The sequence below is a fragment of the Lepidochelys kempii genome, chromosome 11 (genome assembly GCF_965140265.1).
Source record: "Lepidochelys kempii isolate rLepKem1 chromosome 11, rLepKem1.hap2, whole genome shotgun sequence".
NCBI classification, from domain to species: Eukaryota; Metazoa; Chordata; order Testudines; family Cheloniidae; genus Lepidochelys; species Lepidochelys kempii.
The window spans coordinates 13,103,896-13,124,300 of NC_133266.1; the positions used below are offsets into that span (position 1 = coordinate 13,103,896).

Below are 20,405 nucleotides of genomic sequence, written 5' to 3' on the forward strand. Positions count from 1 at the left end.
TTTGGCTAATGCACCCCCAGGGTGAAGACGGGAAGACCTGCTGCAGACTCACCGCCAACGGAAGAAGACGGGAAGATCTGCTGCAGGCGGGCTGCCGGAGGGGAACACCAGCCCTGGACGTGCAGAGCTGCCGCCAAAGAAAAAAATGGCGGAGTGCCGTCCGGCAGCACTTCTGCTGCCGCGCACCCCCGGGATCATTTCCCGCACCCCCTAGGGTGCACGCACTCCAGTTTGGAGACCACTGTTCTAAGTGACCAGGGTGCTGGCTTCCAGAGAGCCCAATTTGAAGCTGTTAACAGCACCCTGTCACAGGGACAAATGTAAGTGCAAAAATGGTAGAACATGGGTCCCTCTGGGCTGAGGTGAGCAATAGCACACAGGCAACAGGGTAGAACATGGGCCTCTCAAAGCTACTGATAGAATGGTCTTCTATACAGATGGAACACAGGCCCCTTAAAGCAACTGAAAAGCAAACTTTAAAGGCCCTTGGCAGTGGTATCAATTCTGCTGCTCCAGTAAGAGAAACCCCAAAACTTTTTCGTGGTTCATGTCTGTGTTCCAATGCTTAGAGTCAGCTCTTATCCTATCTGGAACAGCTCCTGATTCATAGCAACCAACACCAAAAGGCATGAACCTGTTCCCATACACAAGGACACAAAAAATTACTGTGGAGGAAGAGACAAAGCACAAAGTAACCCACCTATTGGTGACTTCAGACCACCCTTCCAAACTGTTGTTTCACAGTAACTTTGACTAACTATTATTTTATTGGCTCACATCACATCCTTATGGTTTCAATTTATTTTTTGGAAAACCCACCCCGCATTTAATTAGTTTATAGTCCGTTCCAAGTTTTGCTTATCCAGTTTTTTTTTTTTTGAAGTTTTTATTTTGATGTTTAGCATTTGCCTCAGGAACATCTGGAACCCCTTTATGGAAGCGTATTGTTACTTTTACTGCTTGTGCAGCTTTATTAAATCATCTGAGTATTAATATTGAAAGTGTTCATCTGGGTCTAATTAGGACTACTCTGAGTGATGTGGCAGCTAAATTGTGCCTACGAGCTAATTGTTCAGGGACACAAAGTTCTGAAGGAACTTTTGGTGGGTTTCTCTCTCTTTATTAACAAGTAAAAATAAGTGTAGGTGTTCCTGCCATAATCTCTCTCAGAAAAGATAACGGAATCCATGAAAAACATAGTTTAGGACAATCTCCACAGAATTTTGACTCGTTGCAACATTTCTGGATCTTATTTACATAATTATATTAGACTTTTTTTTTAAACGGATATTTGCATTTATTTCTTCATTTTGCAGTACAAATGACACTGCCAAATAGTTAGTTCCTCCACAGGCACTGGTACAATATTGTCTGGTTAAACAAGCTGGGGCCCTGAGCCTGCAAATCAATATGAACGTGCAGGGTCTGACTGCATGTGGTGTTTTGCAGGACAGGGGCATAAACAAACAACAAACCATTCTTTAGAGAACGTGGTATGCCTGCACACACACACACACACTTCAGCAACTATTAAAATTGCACATAGTCCATTCACTCCTCCATTCCAGTATTTACAGTCACAAAACATTGTTTCCAAGCAAACACATAGGGAGCAATGTCCGTTTCAGAGCAACTGCACCTGTATTCCCCCTCTGCGGTCCACAAAGGGCAACTACTTCAGGCTTCCACATGTCACCTCTGCTGGGCAGAGAACCTCATCTCACTTCCTCCTGACCTCCTGGATTTGAAGGCCACAGAGCTCCCTGCCTTGCTCTGTTTAATCCCCAGCAAGCCAGACTGCCTAAAAGGCCAGTGTTTGTGCCTGGCTTTCTTTCCAAGGGCTGTGACCAGTGGATCACCCAATACTATAAGTTATGGCATAGCTTCTTCTAAGCAAGCACATTTATTCTTAAGTAAAAGCATGACAGAGAAAACATGCTAAAACAAAAGGCATGCTAAGAAGTGTGCCAGGTCACCTCTCACTCCAGCCTCAGGCTCTGCTAGGTTTTAGTCCTTCAAAACACAAGTGGATTTTTCCCATGGTTACAAGTTCATGTGGCTTAGATCCAGATCCAAAACCATTTCTTTATACAGCTTTGGCCTTTGATCTTGGCCTTCTGTGACAGACAGGCAGAGAATAACCCTCACCTCAGGGAATAGCTTCAAAAGGCTGGAGTTTTGCATAATCAGAATTATGATAATTTGCATTAATTTCTCTCTTAACACTTATTGTCCCAATTTAGTCTTTTGAACTCCCAGGTCTCACATTTGTCACATCTCCCCACTAGAAATGTTACATACAATCCTGGCCCACAATAATACAAGGAGGTCTTTCAGGGATATTGTGGGGAATTGCCATATCTGTCACAAGCAGAATGTAAACAGGCTAATACATGGACTGAAGTGGGGACTAATGAAATGAACACTGGACTGGAAGCCAGGAGCTCCTGGTTCTGTCACTGGCTATCTTTTATGCCTCAGTTTCACCATCTGTAACAAGAATAATGCTTATCTATCTTGTATGGGTGCAGTAACAGTTTTTGAAGATAGAAAGCACCACACAACTGCTGAGTATTATTACTGATCCACGTTCACAACTCCTATTGACTGTAACAGGGGTTATTCACAGAAATGGCAGTAAATCAAGCATGATCTATTAGTATCTTTCTTAGTAAAAAGATCCAAAAATTCTAAAGGGAGGCCCCCAGACCTTCACACATGGAAACTTTCATTTTCTTTTAATTTTAACCCCATACCTTGTGTGCTTCCTCTCCTTTGCAGACAATGGAGGAACAATCCTCTTCCAGTCTGAGTTTCCCCGGGTGAATATTTGACACAGGCTGGCTCAAGCACTGTCTTGTTCACTGGGCTTCGGGGAGAATATCTGTAAAGAAAAGCACAGAGCCTTCCCACTTGATCTAGCTTTTCAGCATAGCCTGTCACCAACGTTCTAGCTTTGTCTCCTGAGGAAGGCAGTCATCACCCAAATTCTATCTGCATCACGCTCTTCACCTAGATCCACCATGGAGTGCTTGCAATGAGCCCTCCTGCAGCAAAGTTGGGAGCTGGATTTCAATTTCTCCACAGTTGTAGTGACATAGGGCCAGACTCAGTTACACTAACATCACTCCTGTAAACGTGTAAAGGGACCTTAAAGGGGGCATCAAGTATATGTTCATTTATGTAAAATGAGAATCAGACCCAGAGAGAGAGATGAGCTGGTGAGATCCAGACTTGGATCGACTCTTTAAAGCTAAGAGGTGTTTGGAGCCAGGGTTTCAGTTCTGGCCAGTTTTAGGAGGTCCAGTATCAGTGTTCAAAACAGTGTGCTTGGGAGGTTATCCTCAAATCCTGGTCTCACTGAGGTCATCAACAAAATTACCATCGACTTCAATAGGGCCAGGAGCTGGCCCAAAATGCAGAACTCTTTGTATCAGTTTGTACCGAAGTTTTATAGTAACCTTGCCCATCTGCTTGGTTTGATCCCCCCACCCCTCCCAAATTCCCATCTCACAGCCACAATGCTGCTTCTTGGAGACATCCTTGCTGTGTGGCATTTTGACTCTTTCATAGGTCAATTAAAAAAAAAATTCCTCTTCCCAGCCTACGGAATCAACAGATTTGTCTACTCCAGCCAGGCTTCCTTCTTGGTTGTGAACACTGGTCTCAGATCCGAAGCCACGGAAGCTTGTAAATGGTTTATTTCTGTGTTTAAGGGTCCCAAGTGTTCTTTTATTGATGCACGTCAGAGGGGCAGCAGTGCTGATGGAAGGATCACACTAGGCACACGAGATGATGTTAGAGCAGCCTGCATGCCTTAGATTTGGGAAGCAAGGAAGCTAAAATCCTTTAATGCCATGAGGCATCTTTCCACTCCCTCTCTAATTTACAGATTGTCTTTGGGGTTTTCTCCCCCAGGTGCAGGTTACCTGTGTTTAGACAACAGGATGCCTGTGAGTTCACTAGTGGATAACTGGTCTACACTAGTGGATAACTGGTCTACACTAGGGGGGGATCGATCTAAGATACGCAACTTCAGCTACGAGAATAGCGTAGCTGAAGTCAACATATCTTAGATCGACTTAGAATCACCTACTTTGCACCCTCGCGGTGCGGGATCGACAGCCGCCACTCCGTCGACTCTGCTTCCGCCTCTTGCCATGGTGGAGTTCCGGAGTCGACAGCAGAGCAATCAGGGATTGATTTATCGCGTCTACACTAGATGTGATAAATCAATCCCCAATAGATTGATCGCTATCCGCCGATCCAGCGGGTAGTGTAGACGTGGAACATCCAAGGCTAAGTACTTTCCCCAGATGTGTGTCAATAGGAAACTCTGACACACATCCCAGGGCAGAATTTGACTTTTTCATAGAATAAACTTTAGATAATTAATGATGGAAAACTTTGAACTCCATACGACCCAGATGAAGAGGACACAAAGATACTGGAGAAGGATGACTATTCTCAACTGAGGCACTCAGTTACCACAGTGATGGGTGTGATATCAATTCCTAGAGAGAATGTTATTACACTGGATTTTTGGCACTGCTATCCAAAATATAAAGTGACAATAACTAAGATACTTGGGGCCACATTTTCAGGAGCTCGGAGTTAGGCACTGAAGAGAAGAGGTAGGATGCCCAAAGTGCTCAGCAGCTGGAAGATGCAATTGATAGGGACTGCACTGAGGATGCCTTATTGAGAACAGTGGCGGCTGTAGGGTGATCAGTATAGTTGAGTACCTGGTCACTTCATGCAGGTGCCTAAATATGAGCCCTTTGGAGAAATCTGGATACAAAGCACATTCTGCCTGGGGTACTTTAATACAGACAACCCAAGCAACCGAAAATTAGGACTCCGTATATATTAACTGGCCTTTTATTTTGCTATGGTCTGCTACTGGATTTTTTGCCATGTGTGATAAGATTAAAAGGAACAAATCCTTTCTCTGACACAGCAAAATAAGGCACAATATCCTCGTGAGTACAACTGCGGCATCCCCCGCTAACATACCGTAGGGCTGGTGGCATTGGTGCTTCTTTTAGAGAGTTCCTGAAGTTTTTGCTACAAAGTTCTTAATTCACTGACACTTGGCATTCAAAGACCTGATCCTGAAAATCCGTACTCCTGTGAGGAGTTAGGCAACTTAGGCAAGAGGTACCTTTGAGATCAGTGGGACGGCTCATGTGAGTAGGACCTAGCTAGGTGAGTGGGAGTTTGCAGGATTGGGGCTTTATTTTGAAACTTAAGTTTCAGACTAGCCCTTTGTAACAATAAACACGTGAACACAGGCCAAAGTTTTCAAATCTGGGTGCCTAAAGTTAGGCTCCTAAATTAGAGTGTCCTGATTTTCAAAGGCTAAGATTTTCAGAGTCACGTAGGGGATTTGGAAACCCATTACCCATGAAAATTAATGGGATGTTAATATTAAGGCTATAAAGCCAATCACTGTCACAGCAGAACCAGGCAGAGTAGGGTTTTACTGGGAATTGGATGTCCAAATCTCTTTGGTAGTTTTGAAAATCTCATTGTGAAGTGGAGAGAGCTGACAGCTCTCATCGAAATCAGTGAGGATTTTAGATACTCAGAGCCTTTGCAAATCAGGCTGCTTTAATTCGATGCCTACATTTGGGCCATTTTTTTAAAACACTTCCTTGATGGCTCTTTTGGTTGCTTTTTTAAAATAAAAAAACCGGCTTTCCAACAGGAAGTTTAAATTTAGCTGAGATTTATTCCTTAACCTAAAATAGTTCCTTCAGCTCTGGTACAAAAATAAATAGGATTTTGTACCCATGCCATATACACAGCAGCTACTGCACGCCTGCTGAAATTATTTCTTCATTATGGTGTGTTTAGAATAAGGACTCTCTACACAACAGTAACCTGTGCTGCGGAAAGTGCCACGCAACAAACCAAAGGCTTTAAATGAGAGGCGGGCTCTCCCCTTGAAAAGTTTGGGTCCAGAGTGACATCCAGAAACCCCTCCCCCAAAGTTCAGCATTGTTCAGAAGAGAGGTTTTGGGCTGGCCCATTAGAAGGGTCAGAGACACGAGCTAATTTCAGATTCAGACCAACATTTCCAATCTCCTCATCCTGTCCCTAAGTTCAGGGGCATTTGGAAGAAAGGCTGTGATTCACTCTTATCTCTCAACACCCATTAAAGGGAAAACAACCCTGATCTTTAGCTCCACTATAGCGCTTCTCCTCTGCAGACCTCAAAGCATTTTATAAAGGAATTTTCTTTGTCTCCATTTTACAGATGGAGTAACAGAGGTGAAGTGATCACGGTCAAGGTCACACAGGAGCAGGGGTGAACATAGCATCCCAATTAAATCCGTGCATTATACTAAATCCAGTGTAACCGCTGTGTAAAAACAATAAAAGTACAAAGAGAGGATGACACAATGACAGTGCTGGGGGTGGGGGTGTGGTCTGGTGGTAGGCCCAGCCTCCAGTGCAGGGCCTGCTCTGCTTTGCAGGGCCAGTCCCAGTTACGCAAGGCAGTGAGAGACACCCCACCCAAGATGTGATGGGGAACGTGGCTCCACTCAGCATCTGTTCCCAGCTGCTCAGAAACTCCCTGCCATGAGCCCAGTGCCCTGCTCCGTGTCCCTGTCGCCTGGAGACTGGGACACACCGAGTCCCATGGCACTCCCTCTGGCAGATTTTGCCCTTTGGGCCTCTGTAGAGACTTTGACATCATTATGCAGCAATGTGGCCAGGAGTAGCGCCACCATGGCCCGGGCTATGGAGCCAAGTGCAGCTTCTTGTGCAAAGGAGGAAATTAAGCTGCCTGTTCCCATGCTGGGTGTTTTTGCACCCTTGGATTTCTGATTTCTGTGGGTGTATTGGAATCCATGAACCTCCAATAAAGTATGTCCCGCCCCCACTGCCTAGTGGGTCAGTGGCAGAGCCAGGAATAGAACCCATGTCTCCTAATTCTCAGTCCAGTGCAGTATCCACTGGACTACCCTATCTTCGGTAGCTCAGAATTTTCAGCTTTGAAATAAGCACTCTCCAGCAGGACCTGCTTCCTTGGTGCTCATGTAACTGCAACTGCTGTCTGAACTCTGGCCTAATACACTTGACCTAAGAGTTCAGCAAAGGAAAATGATAAACAAGCGCACTTACAAACAGCAGAGTCAGCTTGGGCTTGTGTGCAAGGTTCCCTCTCCCCTCCTGTGGTTATGTGAATCACACATTTTTTTTCCCATAGGCAAACTAAGTGCCAGCTAAGACTCGAGACAAGAATGACAAAGAAAATGGATAACTCAAAGGCTTTGTTTCTGTTTGCAGCATGTTCTGCCGGGGCACGAAGAAATCTGAAGACCAACTTGTGTAAATGGTGTGACTCCACCTCCCCAGTGTGTGGGGAAAAGGTGTGCTACAGCAACTGTCATTTGAACTCCTATTGTGAGAGTCCATATGAAATCTGTGTGGCCATATGGTAAGCAACAACCCTATTACCAAGGTGCTTTCGGTATGTGACACGAAGCGGGGATTTTCCCTTGTTATGTTGTATGGCAGTCTTACTCTTGAGCCTATATGAATTTTACTGTTTTGCATGAATACTGTGTGCCTCAGTTTCTCTGTGTATTGCACCAATGTGGTGGGATAAGGGTGTGTGACTTTGAGACCCTCGAGGGCAGGCGATGCTGCTCCAGCTGCATTGACCTTTGTACTCTGAGACCCAGGAGAGGGATGCAACCAGGTGATGACCAGGTGACACTTTGCCTGGGAAGCAAGACAAAGACGAGGAGGAGGAGCATCAGGTGTGTCAGAGGTCGGGAGCATCAGGCATGTCAGAGGTCAGGTTGCTGGAACCTGGGTAGCCTGCTTGCGGGGACTGGAAGAGGGGGAGTCCGGCCCAGGGTCCCCCAAGATGAACTTGAATGAACGTCACTGATTTCTGTGCTAACAAACTCTGTTCTACGCTGTGTTGTTGTCGACTAATAAACCTTCCAGTTTACACTGGTTGAGAGTCACTGCTAACTGCAGAGTTGGGGTGCAGGGCCCTCTGGCTTCCCCAGGAACCCTGCATGGCGAGACTCACTGCGGGAAGCGCACGGTTTGGAAAGGGACGCTGCATGCTCCAAGGTCAGACCTAGGAAGGTGGAAGCTTCTTGCCCAGGTGACCATATGCTCAGAAAGAGGAGGCAGCATGCTCCCACAGAGTCCTGGCTAGCTTCCCACGGAGCAGTTCCAGAGCATTGGCCCAATGAGTCCCTGACAGTACGGCAAAAAGTATCTGAATTCTTTACAGAGCAAAAGAAGGACCAGTGTGAAATGATTGCTTTTTAGCATGCTACACATATTATATACACACACAGGACACATTCTCCATTAATAATCTTCCTCACCTACCTCCCTGCTCTGATTCATTCCACTGTATTCACAATTGCAATTTGCACGGATACAATTTGAGACTTTCAAATGCACTATATATGAAATTTCTCTACATTCAAGTTTACTATTGGCCAAATCCTGCAACCTTACTCCAGCAGGGCTGCCATGAATTTAACCTTGCAAGCAAGTTCCATGGGGCCAGATCCTCAAATCCTTCCTCACAGCCTGATATGTCAAACTCTTACTTTTGTGGACAGTCTTCGTTCACATTAGAAGACACCGAATAATTCAGTCATGGCTTTAGCTCTTGGAATAATGCAGCCATCACAAACTAATATCAATCAAACCTCTGCAGCGTGGGGCACAGGTCACTTGCTGGAGGATTCTCTGCACCTTGAAGTCTTTAAACCACGATTTGCGGACTTCAATCGCTCAGACATAGGTGAGAGGTTTGTTACAGGAGTGGGTAGGTGAGATTCTGTGGCCTGCGTTGTGCAGGACGTCAGACTAGATGATCATAATGGTCCCTTCTGACCTTAATATTTATGAGTCTATGCCCTCCTACATGGTCAGATATTTCACGTTTGATGGCTATATGGACAGATACAGACTTTACATAACAGAATGTAAAAGTGCCTGGAGCCAGTGCCATAACACTCGGCAGAAATTGTAGCCCTGCACCCAGACAGAGGATCCAATGGTCCCTTATGACCTTGGAACCTATGAATCTCCTATTCACGATATAGGGAAATGCAGTGATTGGCTGGGTCAGTCAACCTGTAGTTTCATATTAGCTAGCAGGTTGAGATGAAGGCTATGGGGAGCCTAGAATTTATCTCAACCTGCTAATTAGTGTCAAAGCTGCAAATTGCTTAGTCTTCACTATGGTTTTCCCTTCAGTTACCATGTATTAGCTAACACGAGGTAAACACACACCTTTTTTCTAAGTGAAGACAAGACCTTAAAGTCTGAAAACAAAACTGAGTCTCTCTCTGGGAAACAGTAACCCTGAGACATTTCATTGGCTCTATCAGGAGAAGCCCACAGTTGCTGGAGAAACCAAAACACCACCATTAATTGTCTCACATGGAATCAGACCGTAAATCCTTTGCAAATCACTCATCTTGTCTGGTGAGGAAGTCACCTAGTGGCCACAGGATAACAGATCCTTGTTAATAAATCACTAAGGAAGAGGTATGTTTCTGTGAGCTGTGACAGAGTCGGAGGTATGAAAGCCTGTCACCACACAGCCTCACCTTTCTTTCCTCCTCATCAGCATCCTCACTTGCCAGAAGTTGTTAGCACTTTATCTTATCCTGCGCTGGCAAGCTGTTAGTCTGCCACAGAGGATACAGGTTTCAGAGGAACAGCCGTGTTAGTCTGTATTCGCAAAAAGAAAAGGAGTACTTGTGGCACCTTAGAGACTAACCAATTTATTTGAGCATGAGCTTTCGTGAGCTACAGCTCACTTCATCAGATGTTTACCGTGGAAACTGCAGCAGACTTTATATACACACAGAAATCATGAAACAATACCTCCTCCCACCCCACTGTCCTGCTGGTAATAGCTTATCTAAAGTGATCAACAGGTGGGCCATTTCCAGCACAAATCCAGGTTTTCTCACCCTCCACCCCCCCACACAAATTCACTCTCCTGCTGGTGCTAGCCCATCCAAAGTGACAACTCTTAACATAATCAAGTCGGGCTATTTCCTGCATAGATCAAGGTTTTCTCACATCCCCCCCGCCCCCATACACACACAAACTCACTCTCCTGCTGGTAATAGCTCATCTAAACTGACCATTCTCCAGGTTTAAATCCAAGTTAAACCAGAGCATCTGGGGGGGGGGGGGTAGGAAAAAACAAGAGGAAACAGGCTACCTTGCATAATGACTTAGCCACTCCCAGTCTCTATTTAAGCCTAAATTAATAGTATCCAATTTGCAAATGAATTCCAATTCAGCAGTTTCTCGCTGGAGTCTGGATTTGAAGTTTTTTTGTTTTAAGATAGCGACCTTCATGTCTGTGATTGCGTGACCAGAGAGATTGAAGTGTTCTCCGACTGGTTTATGAATGTTATAATTCTTGACATCTGATTTGTGTCCATTTATTCTTTTACGTAGAGACTGTCCAGTTTGACCAATGTACATGGCAGAGGGGCATTGCTGGCACATGATGGCATAGATCACATTGGTGGATGTGCAGGTGAACGAGCCTCTGATAGTGTGGCTGATGTTATTAGGCCCTGTGATGGTGTCCCCTGAATAGATATGTGGGCACAATTGGCAACGGGCTTTGTTGCAAGGATAAGTTCCTGGGTTAGTGGTTCTGTTGTGTGGTATGTGGTTGTTGGTGAGTATTTGCTTCAGGTTGCGGGGCTGTCTGTAGGCAAGGACTGGCCTGTCTCCCAAGACTTGTGAGAGTGTTGGGTCATCCTTTAGGATAGGTTGTAGATCCTTAATAATGCGTTGGAGGGGTTTTAGTTGGGGGCTGAAGGTGACGGCTAGTGGCGTTCTGTTATTTTCTTTGTTAGGCCTGTCCTGTAGTAGGTAACTTCTGGGAACTCTTCTGGCTCTATCAATCTGTTTCTTTACTTCTGCAGGTGGGTATTGTAGTTGTAAGAAAGCTTGACAGAGATCTTGTAGGTGTTTGTCTCTGTCTGAGGGGTTGGAGCAAATGCGGTTGTATCGCAGAGCTTGGCTGTAGACGATGGATCGTGTGGTGTGGTCAGGGTGAAAGCTGGAGGCATGCAGGTAGGAATAGCGGTCAGTAGGTTTACGGTATAGGGTGGTGTTTATGTGGCCATTGTTTATTAGCACTGTAGTGTCCAGGAAGTGGATCTCTTGTGTGGACTGGACCAGGCTGAGGTTGGTGGTGGGATGGAAATTGTTGAAATCATGGTGGAATTCCTCAAGGGCTTCTTTTCCATGGGTCCAGATGATGAAGATGTCATCAATATAGCGCAAGTAGAGTAGGGGCTTTAGGGGACGAGAGCTGAGGAAGCGTTGTTCTAAATCAGCCATAAAAATGTTGGCATACTGTGGGGCCATGCGGGTACCCATAGCAGTGCCGCTGATCTGAAGGTATACATTGTCCCCAAATGTGAAATAGTTATGGGTAAGGACAAAGTCACAAAGTTCAGCCACCAGGTTAGCTGTGACATTATCGGGGATAGTGTTCTTGACGGCTTGTAGTCCATCTTTGTGTGGAATGTTGGTGTAGAGGGCTTCTACATCCATAGTAGCCAGGATGGTGTTATCAGAAAGATCACCGATGGATTGAAGTTTCCTCAGGAAGTCAGTGGTGTCTCGAAGGTAGCTGGGAGTGCTGGTAGCGTAGGGCCTGAGGAGGGAGTCTACATAGCCAGACAATCCTGCTGTCAGGGTGCCAATGCCTGAGATGATGGGGCGCCCAGGATTTCCAGGTTTATGGATCTTGGGTAGTAGATAGAATATCCCAGGTCGGGGTTCCAGGGGTGTGTCTGTGCGGATTTGATCTTGTGCTTTTTCAGGAAGTTTCTTGAGCAAATGCTGTAGTTGCTTTTGGTAACTCTCAGTGGGATCATAGGGTAATGGCTTGTAGAAACTCGTGTTGGAGAGCTGCCGAGCAGCCTCTTGTTCATATTCCGACCTATTCATGATGACAACAGCACCTCCTTTGTCAGCCTTTTTGATTATGATGTCAGAGTTGTTTCTGAGGCTGTGGATGGCATTGCGTTCCGCATGGCTGAGGTTATGGGGCAAGTGATGCTGCTTTTCCACAATTTCAGCCCGTGCACGTCGGCGGAAGCACTCTATGTAGAAGTCCAGTCTGCTGTTTCGACCTTCAGGAGGAGTCCATCTAGAATCCCTCTTTCTGTAGTGTTGGCAGGGAGACCTCTGTGGATTAGTATGTTGTTCAGAGGTATTTTGGAAATATTCCTTGAGACGGAGACGTCGAAAATAGGATTCTAGGTCACCACAGAACTGTATCATGTTCGTGGGGGTGGAGGGGCAGAAGGAGAGGCCCCGAGATAGAACAGCTGCTTCTGCTGGGCTGAGAGTATAGTTGGATAGGTTAACAATATTGCTAGGTGGGGTGAGGGAACCATTGCTGTGGCCCCTTGTAGCATGTAGTAGTTTAGAAAGTTTAGTGTCTTTTTTCTTTTGTAGAGAAGCAAAGTGTGCGTTGATCTGTTTTGTGAAGCTCAGATTTCCTGTGTGAAGACCCCCCAGAAGACATTGATCTCTCAGGGGCCAATCAACTGAAGTCAATACAGACTCCTACTGACTAGAGTGGGCTTTAGATCCCATCTTCTGTTGACAAAGGAACATTTAAGTGACCTTTCCTCATCTTTTGTTTGGTACCCAGCTTTACATCAATAGTGTTTTCTCCCGTATGCTCCAGATGTAAGTGACAAGTTCACCCCCAAAATACAATCTTGTTCTCAGTGACCCAGAAGGAAGATCATTATTGTAACTTTCAGAATTATTTCCCTCAAGGTTATTGGGGGCCTCCTTGATGTGCTAGGTCAGGTGTCCTTTGGCATTCAGATTTCAGGATTGTAGTTCAGTTTTCCACATAGGCTAGTGGTTAAAAAGAGCAGATCTGGGTTCTATCCTTGGCTCTACCACTGACTTTGAGATGTTGAACAAGTCATGGAACCTCTTTGTACCTCATTTACCCCACTTTGCGATCCCAGGATGGGAGATGCTTGCGAGTGCAGAACATCATGAGTGCAAAGGTAATTATGTTTATAGTTTCTTTATGCACAGGAACTCCCAGGATGCATGTCCTAGCCTCGTTTTTTCTAGGTCTCCATATAGTTTCCAATGCCTTGATGCCTGAAATCTGTTTATTAGTAAACACAGATTGCCATAGAGCAGCAGCCCAGTCCAAACCCAATGAAGCAAATGGGCTTTGAAACAGGCATTCGGGCTCTTAGAAGCACATTGCACTCACCCACTCTGGAGAGATGTGTGGTGGGTACCTTCAGTCTCCACCCCCCCCGAGTGGGGAAAGCATCCACCTGACAACTTGCCCATTGCAGGGTTTCTTTGCCACTCTTGGTGCTGAGCATGGCAGAGGCCCATCTGAAAGAGTTACCTGCTCACAGTCCTAGCAGCGGTAAATGTGACATGGAAAAAGCGCCTGTTTTCACTGGAGATTGTGGCACGGTTACCTCAGTGACTCTCGGGGGCTGGCTTTGCTTTGGCTTTTCATTTCCTTCCAAATTTGTGTTCTTGACGTGCTGATAAAAGCTGGTTTTGAAAGAAAAACTCCAGAGCCCAAAGAAAACACGACGACTCAGTTTCGCGGTTAAGCTCTTCCCCCTGGAGATCGTTGTTAGTGCTCTCTGCAAAGCGCCAGGGACACACATCTAATTCTGGAATGCTGCTTTCACAGTTACTAACAGGAAACCATTCTATTAGCTGTGAAATAGATATGGCTCGATACAGCACACACACATGCGCCACCCATTAGAGCTGGAACAATCTCCCAGTTAATAGCTGCCAAGCGCCCACCCTCCGCTCCTTAAAAAAAAGTCTGAGGCCTTATGAGGCACTCCAGCTGTAAAGACCATATAGCAGAGTACCCCCATGGAGCGGGGCTACTATTGCCATTCATGTTACTCACCATCCAGCCCTGTGTACATCTGTGGTGCTATACAAAGGACGCTATTTTGCGCTTTGAGAGCACCGGCTATCTGAGGATCTCAGGGAGCTTTACTGACATTTAGTTCACAATACCCATGAGATGAAATGAAGTACAGACGCACAGAGAATTTAAGTATCCAGATCACACAGGGAGTCTGTGGCAGAGCCAGGAATATTGTTCTGGTCTCCTGACTCCCATTCCTGTGTCTCAGCCCCAAGACCATGTTTCTGACCCTTATAACAAATACTGGTATATGCACAAATTCATACTGTTCCCTCTTAGAGCAGTATCAAGCACCTCGTCTTCAAAAAGGATCTTCACAAAGTTGTTCCTCCTCTGACCTCTCTTCTCTTACCCTGATCACCTTTTCACTTAGCCCAAGTTGCTTCTCTGGGGAGGTACTCCTTTGTATTTTTTGCCCACATCCACTTTCATACCTTATTTTGTTCTGACTGATATCCCAAGAATAATGCCACACTCTAGCTTCCAAGTCCCAGATCCTCAAAAGGTATCTAGGCTCCTAACTTCTACTGATTACCTTTGAGGATCTGGGCCCAAGTGACTACCTGACCATAGTGTCCTAATCAGATACTATAGTGATGTAGGCCATGTACCAAGACAGACTCCTATCCCTATCGGTCATTCTAATCTATATAGGTTCTCATACAATGTTTAGCAACTTAGTTTCTGAGCCCATGCATCCTCCTCCTAAAACACTTCTCCAAACCCACTTCTCAAGGTGTGTTACATTACTATAGTCTCTGATATTTTATTATTAAATTAATTTATTTCAGAAGTAACACTTGGTTACCACCAAGACACATGCACCAAGCATCCAAGGGCCTACATAACCATAAGTTCTCTTACCATTTCCTGTTTGTTCTCAGTTTAATCTAATCTTCATCTATATTGTAAAGCACTACATATATTGTGGTGATATACAAGCAATAAACAATAACTAAAAATGGACCCAAGCTATCGAATTTGGATCTAGATCTGAACTCTCAATGCCTGCACAAAGGATTTCCATTGAATTTAACAGGAACCCCAGATATTCTCTATAGAGCAAAATTTGTGGCACGTTAGAAGAATGTTTGACATCATAACATGACATAATATAGAATACTAATTTAAAATAAAACCTCAAGGTACAGACTATTGCTATAATAGCTTTGGCCCAATTCTGCCAACCTTATTCATGTGAGTTATTCCACTGAAGTGAATGCAGCTTCTCGAGTGAGTTTTCAGGATCAGGTCCTTAAATATTTTAACTATTCTTATTATTGACTAAAACAACACAGCTACAGGGGTTTCAGAAAATTCATCAATATTTAATTCAAAATGCATGATGTTCAAACAAATGCATTAATTCCAGAAAGTAAAATCTCTTGAGAAGTCAATTACTACTGATATTATGATACGATTTCTATAAGAATGGCCATACTGGATCAGACCAAAGGTCCATCTAGCCCAGTATGCTGTCTTCTGACAGTGGCCAATGCCAGGTGCCCCAAAGGGAATGAACACAACAGATAATCACCATAATCACATACTGGGCATGCTCAGGGCCCTATTACCCGCACGTTATAATTTGGTCAATCAAAAGGTCAAGACATCTCTAGAAACAGTAAAAAGAGTGTCCAAAGGCTAGTTATGTCCTCTCTAGAATGAAAGCCAGATATGGAATGGTCATTCAATGTTAAGCCTAGCAATACCTAAAGATGCAGGTAGGTGCCTAAAGACCTTTAAAAGTCTGGCCCTTAGACACGTGAAAATATTCCACAAAGTCCCTGTGAAAAAGGCTGGCAATCTATGGTACTAAAAGTAAATGAACTCTGTCCATTAGAAACATTGTTTAACTGGAGCACTGTACAACTCTAGGATTGATTACATTGTAACACCTCATATAACAACGTCATCAAGAATTATTCCTCTGATAAGGTTTATTGCATGCATTTTCAGGGCATTGCTCACTGTATTACTTGGGTGTAGTTAAATGGTGCAGTCATGTTTAAAAAAAACCCAGTCATTGCCTTCCACATAGAAACCCACTGAAGGGGGAAATTCTCCTGGAACCTCCAACACATTAAGGTCTCAGTTTCCTCTGAATTGTCCCATTTGGAGTAAGGAGAAACAAAGATATTTGCCCCTTAAATCATGGCTGTTCTGAGATCCAGAGGGAAATCCTGCATTCTAAGAACCTCCACAACGTTCCCATCTTTCATGGCAGTACAGCTCTTTCCAAAGCCATTGTCCTTTGCAGGCCGTTGCTGGTGGCTATCCCTGAAGCCTCCCTCAGGGGATGTCTGGATGGCAAATACTAGGAGATAATGCTCAGAAGGGACATCACCCATTCTTTCTGCTCAGTAGTTACTCAGTACCTGAATCCGTTATGTAAACCTGGGCACAACACACATACTGGGCATGCTCAGGGCCCTATTTCCTGCATGTTATAATTTTGTCAAATCAAAAGGTCAAGACATCTCTAGAAACAGTGAAGAGTTATCCAAAAAGACTAGTTCTGTCCCCTATGGAATGAAAGCCAGACATGGGGTGGTCATTCAAGGACAGCATGTTAAACCTAGCAATTAAACCACAAACTTGGTGACCAAACTGAGGAAGAGTCCAGAAAATACCATTTATTGGCTCCACCTGAAAAAGAAGAATGAAATAGAAGTGCTTATCCAAGTACCTTTTTCTGAGTGAACATTTCTATCAGCTAAATTACTGGCACATCTTGGAGAGCAGAGATTTGGATCATCACCACCACTAGTTGCAGACACATCATCATCATCATGTATTAGTATCTCTTGGTGCTACCACAATACAATTGTTGGACCCTGCACAGCTTTCTCTTTGGGAACCTGTGGCAGCTTTCATTTGCAGGGATACAGAAACAGTTTCTAAAAACCGAGCATAATTTATTTTGCACCAAAGGTTACACAGTGATTAAGAGAAGTAGATTTAAAATAGCAAAGAGACCCACTCGCATATTGACTTACCTAAGCTTAACCTCTCTATCTGTAGCTCCAGGGAGTCTGGTTTATTCCCCATCTTGGCCTTAGGAGAAATGGCCCACTCTGTTTGCAGCTCTCTCACTGTCTCTGAATAGCTCAGTCACACAGTCAGCCTTTTCACTAATGCATGCTGGCCAGCCTCTCGCAGCTCACCACACACCCCAATCCCTACCTTTTCTAGGTTCTGTGAGCTTTTTTGAGTTCCCTTTGATCTCAAACTTAGCCTTGGGAAGGGTTAAACTTCCTAGCCTGGATGGAGCCAGCCATTGTTACTTTAACTCCTATGTTCTGCCGCCATTAACGGCCCAGCCATTGTTAGCTTCAAAGGATTTAAAGTATGTATGGGAGGCTGACTTTACCTCTATCATTGTTTTACCTTTCCTGCTAAGCTCTGTAACAGCCTCCTTTGATTTAGCTCTGTGCAGTCAAGCAGGCTGCAGTACAAAACTGAACTGGGAAACGGAGTCACACAATATTCAGAAGAGTTAATACAGACATTTTCTCAGCTTTTCACACATGGAGCAGCTACAAAGAGTTGGGCACCAAGCGTGTCATTCCAGCAGAGCTGGTTTCGAAGCAGGATCATGTAACAACAAGTGTCAATCTCATTATAGTCACCAGAAGATATTTGACCACATCAAATAATGCCATACTACCCATGAAATCTGCCTTAGTGAAAAGCTCCCTCTAAGGGAAGACCATGTGCTGGAATAATACTTTACATTACAAGTAGGACTGTCAAGCAATTAAAAAAATTAATCGCAATTAATTGCACTGTTAAACAATAATGGAACACCATTTATTTAAAGGTTTTTGGATGTTTTCTACATTTTCAAATATACTGATTTCAGTTACAACACAGAATACAAAGTGTACAGTGCTCACTTTATATTTTTGATTACAAATATTTGTACTGTAAAAAGCAAAATAGTATATTTCAATTTGCCTAATACACGTACTGTAGTGCAATCTCTTTATAATGAAAGTTGAACTTACAAATGTAGAACTATGTACAAAAAATAACTGCATTCAAAATAAAACAATATAAAACTTTAGAACCTAGAAGTCCACTCAGTCCTACCTTCTTTGCATTTTGTCAAATCTGCTGTGAAAGTGTTCTTAAAACAAACGTGTGCTGGGTCATCATCCGAGACTGCTATAACATGAAACACATGGCAGAATGTGGGTAAAACAGAACAGGAGACATACAATTCTCCCCCAAGGAGTTCTGTCAGAAATTTAATTAACAATTTTTTTTTTTTTAAGGAGCATCGTCAGCATGTCCTCTGGAATGGTGGTCGAAGCATGAAAGGGCATATGAATGTTTAGCATATCTGGCATGTAAATACCTTGCGATGCCAGCTACAAAAGTGCCATGTGAATGCCTGTTCTCACTTTCAGGTGACATTGAAACTAAGAAGCAGTCAGCACTATCTCCCGTAAATGCAAACGAACTTGTTTGTCTTAGCAATTGGCAGAACAAGAAGTTGGACTTAGTGGACTTGTAGGCTCTAAAGTTTTACATTGTTTTGTTTTTGAGTGCAATTATGTAACCAAAAAAAATCTACATTTGTAAGTTACACTTTAACGATAAAGAGATTGCACTACAGTACTTGTATGAGATGAATTGAAAAATACTATTTCTTTTTATTGTTTTTACAGTGCAAATATTTGTAATAAAAATATAAAGTGAGCACTGTACACATTGTATTCTGTGTTGTAATAGAAATCAATATATTTGAAAACGTAGAAAAACATCCAAAAATATTTAATTTCAATTGGTATTCTATTGTTTAACAGTGCGATTAATCGCAATTAATTTTTTTAATTGCAGTTAATTTTTAGTTAATTGCATGAGTCAACTGTGATTAATCAACAGCACTAGTTACAAGCCATGAATGCAGGGCACTGAAAGAGCTCTGAATATAGACTATGCAAATTCACAATGCCTCAGTAGACTTTGCAATGGTAACTAGATCAAGTCTTGGACTCACTGAAGTCAATGGCAAAACCCCCATTAACCTTGATGGGACCAGGATGTGGCTCCTTTCCCGTGGCACAGAGAGGAGTCCCTTTGAGTGGAGGCACCAAGCACCAAGAACAGAAGCCAGGACCTGAGCCATGTAAGGAGAGGGGAGAAGCTGCTCCAAATAATAATAGTGATAGTAAGTACCAGGGCAAGAAAAGGAAGGAGGCTTAAGCCAGAGCTTGGGGGGGAAGGGCTACACACAGATGTACCACTATATTTTCTTTTCTACAAAAATCCCCAAAAGAAGTTGACACAGTAACTAAGTATGAGAGAGAGAGAACATTTAGTGGTGTGTCACGATGAACCAGGCACATAAATGCTGATTACAACCTAATTCAGACGGGTGCTAAACAGCAATGAGTTGGAGTTCAGAACTCTCAGGATCAGATCCTACCATCATAGTGAAAATAGGCGGAACACATTTAAAAGCTCACTGCTTTGCACTGTCAGGAGGGGTCCATGGACTATCGGAAGAGTTGCACCATTCAATCAATATGTGAAGGATGCAGCTTCTTCCTTGAACTTCTGGAATCAATGGACTAGATCCTCAACCTGACGTAAATCAGCTTAGTTCCATTTAAGGCAAAGGAGCTATCTGATAACCCCACATTGCATTACAGATAATTAACCAATGAGTAATCTACTGATAACAGCTGGATTCTTTGACCCATATCCTGCTATTGATCTCTATTGTAAATTTCCCATTGACATACAAGAAAAGTGTAATTTTTCTTCAATGTCTTTCTACACCAGTGGTTTTCAACCAGGCATACACATACCCCTGGGGGTATGCAGAGATCTTCCAAGGGGTACATCAACTCATCTAGATATTTGTCTAATTTTACAACAGGCTACATAAAAAGCATTAGCAAGTCAGCAAAAGCTAAAATTTCATATGACACCTTGTTTATACTGCTCTATATATTATACATTGAAATATAAGTACAATATTTATATTCCCATTGATTTATTTTACAAGGATATGGTAAAATTGGGACAGTAAGCAATTTATAAATTGATAAATGGGAATGAGGATATGGAGGTAGACATCACCATATCTGAGGTAGAAGCGAAACTCAAACAGCTTAATGGGACTAAATCGGGGGGCCCAGATAATCTTCATCCAAGAATATTAAAAGAATTGGCACAAGAAATTGCAAGCCCATTAGCAAGAATTTTTAATGAATCTGTAAACTCAGGGGTTGTACCGTATGGTTGGAGAATTGCTAACATAGTTCCTATTTTTAAGAAAGGGAAAAAAAGTGATCCAAGTAATTATAGGCCTGTTAGTTTGACATCTGTAGTATGCAAGGTCTTGGAAAAAATTTTGAAGGAGAAGGTAGTTAAGGACATTGAAGTCAATGGTAAATGG

General features: G+C 43.6%; 1 protein-coding gene across 3 annotated transcripts in view; it reads left to right on the forward strand.

Annotated features, from left to right (window-relative positions):
* The window catches only part of LOC140895462 (TGF-beta receptor type-2-like), an 84,922-nt gene that overhangs the window by 28,704 nt on the left and 35,813 nt on the right, over positions 1–20,405 (forward strand). For 2 of the 3 annotated variants that reach the window (XM_073305185.1, XM_073305186.1), the window contains exon 2: positions 7,300–7,450. The exons of the other annotated variant lie outside the window; for it this stretch is intronic. In XM_073305185.1, the coding sequence (XP_073161286.1) occupies positions 7,300–7,450 (151 nt within the window). The remainder of the gene's footprint in view (positions 1–7,299; positions 7,451–20,405) is intronic. 3 annotated transcript variants of the gene reach the window in all.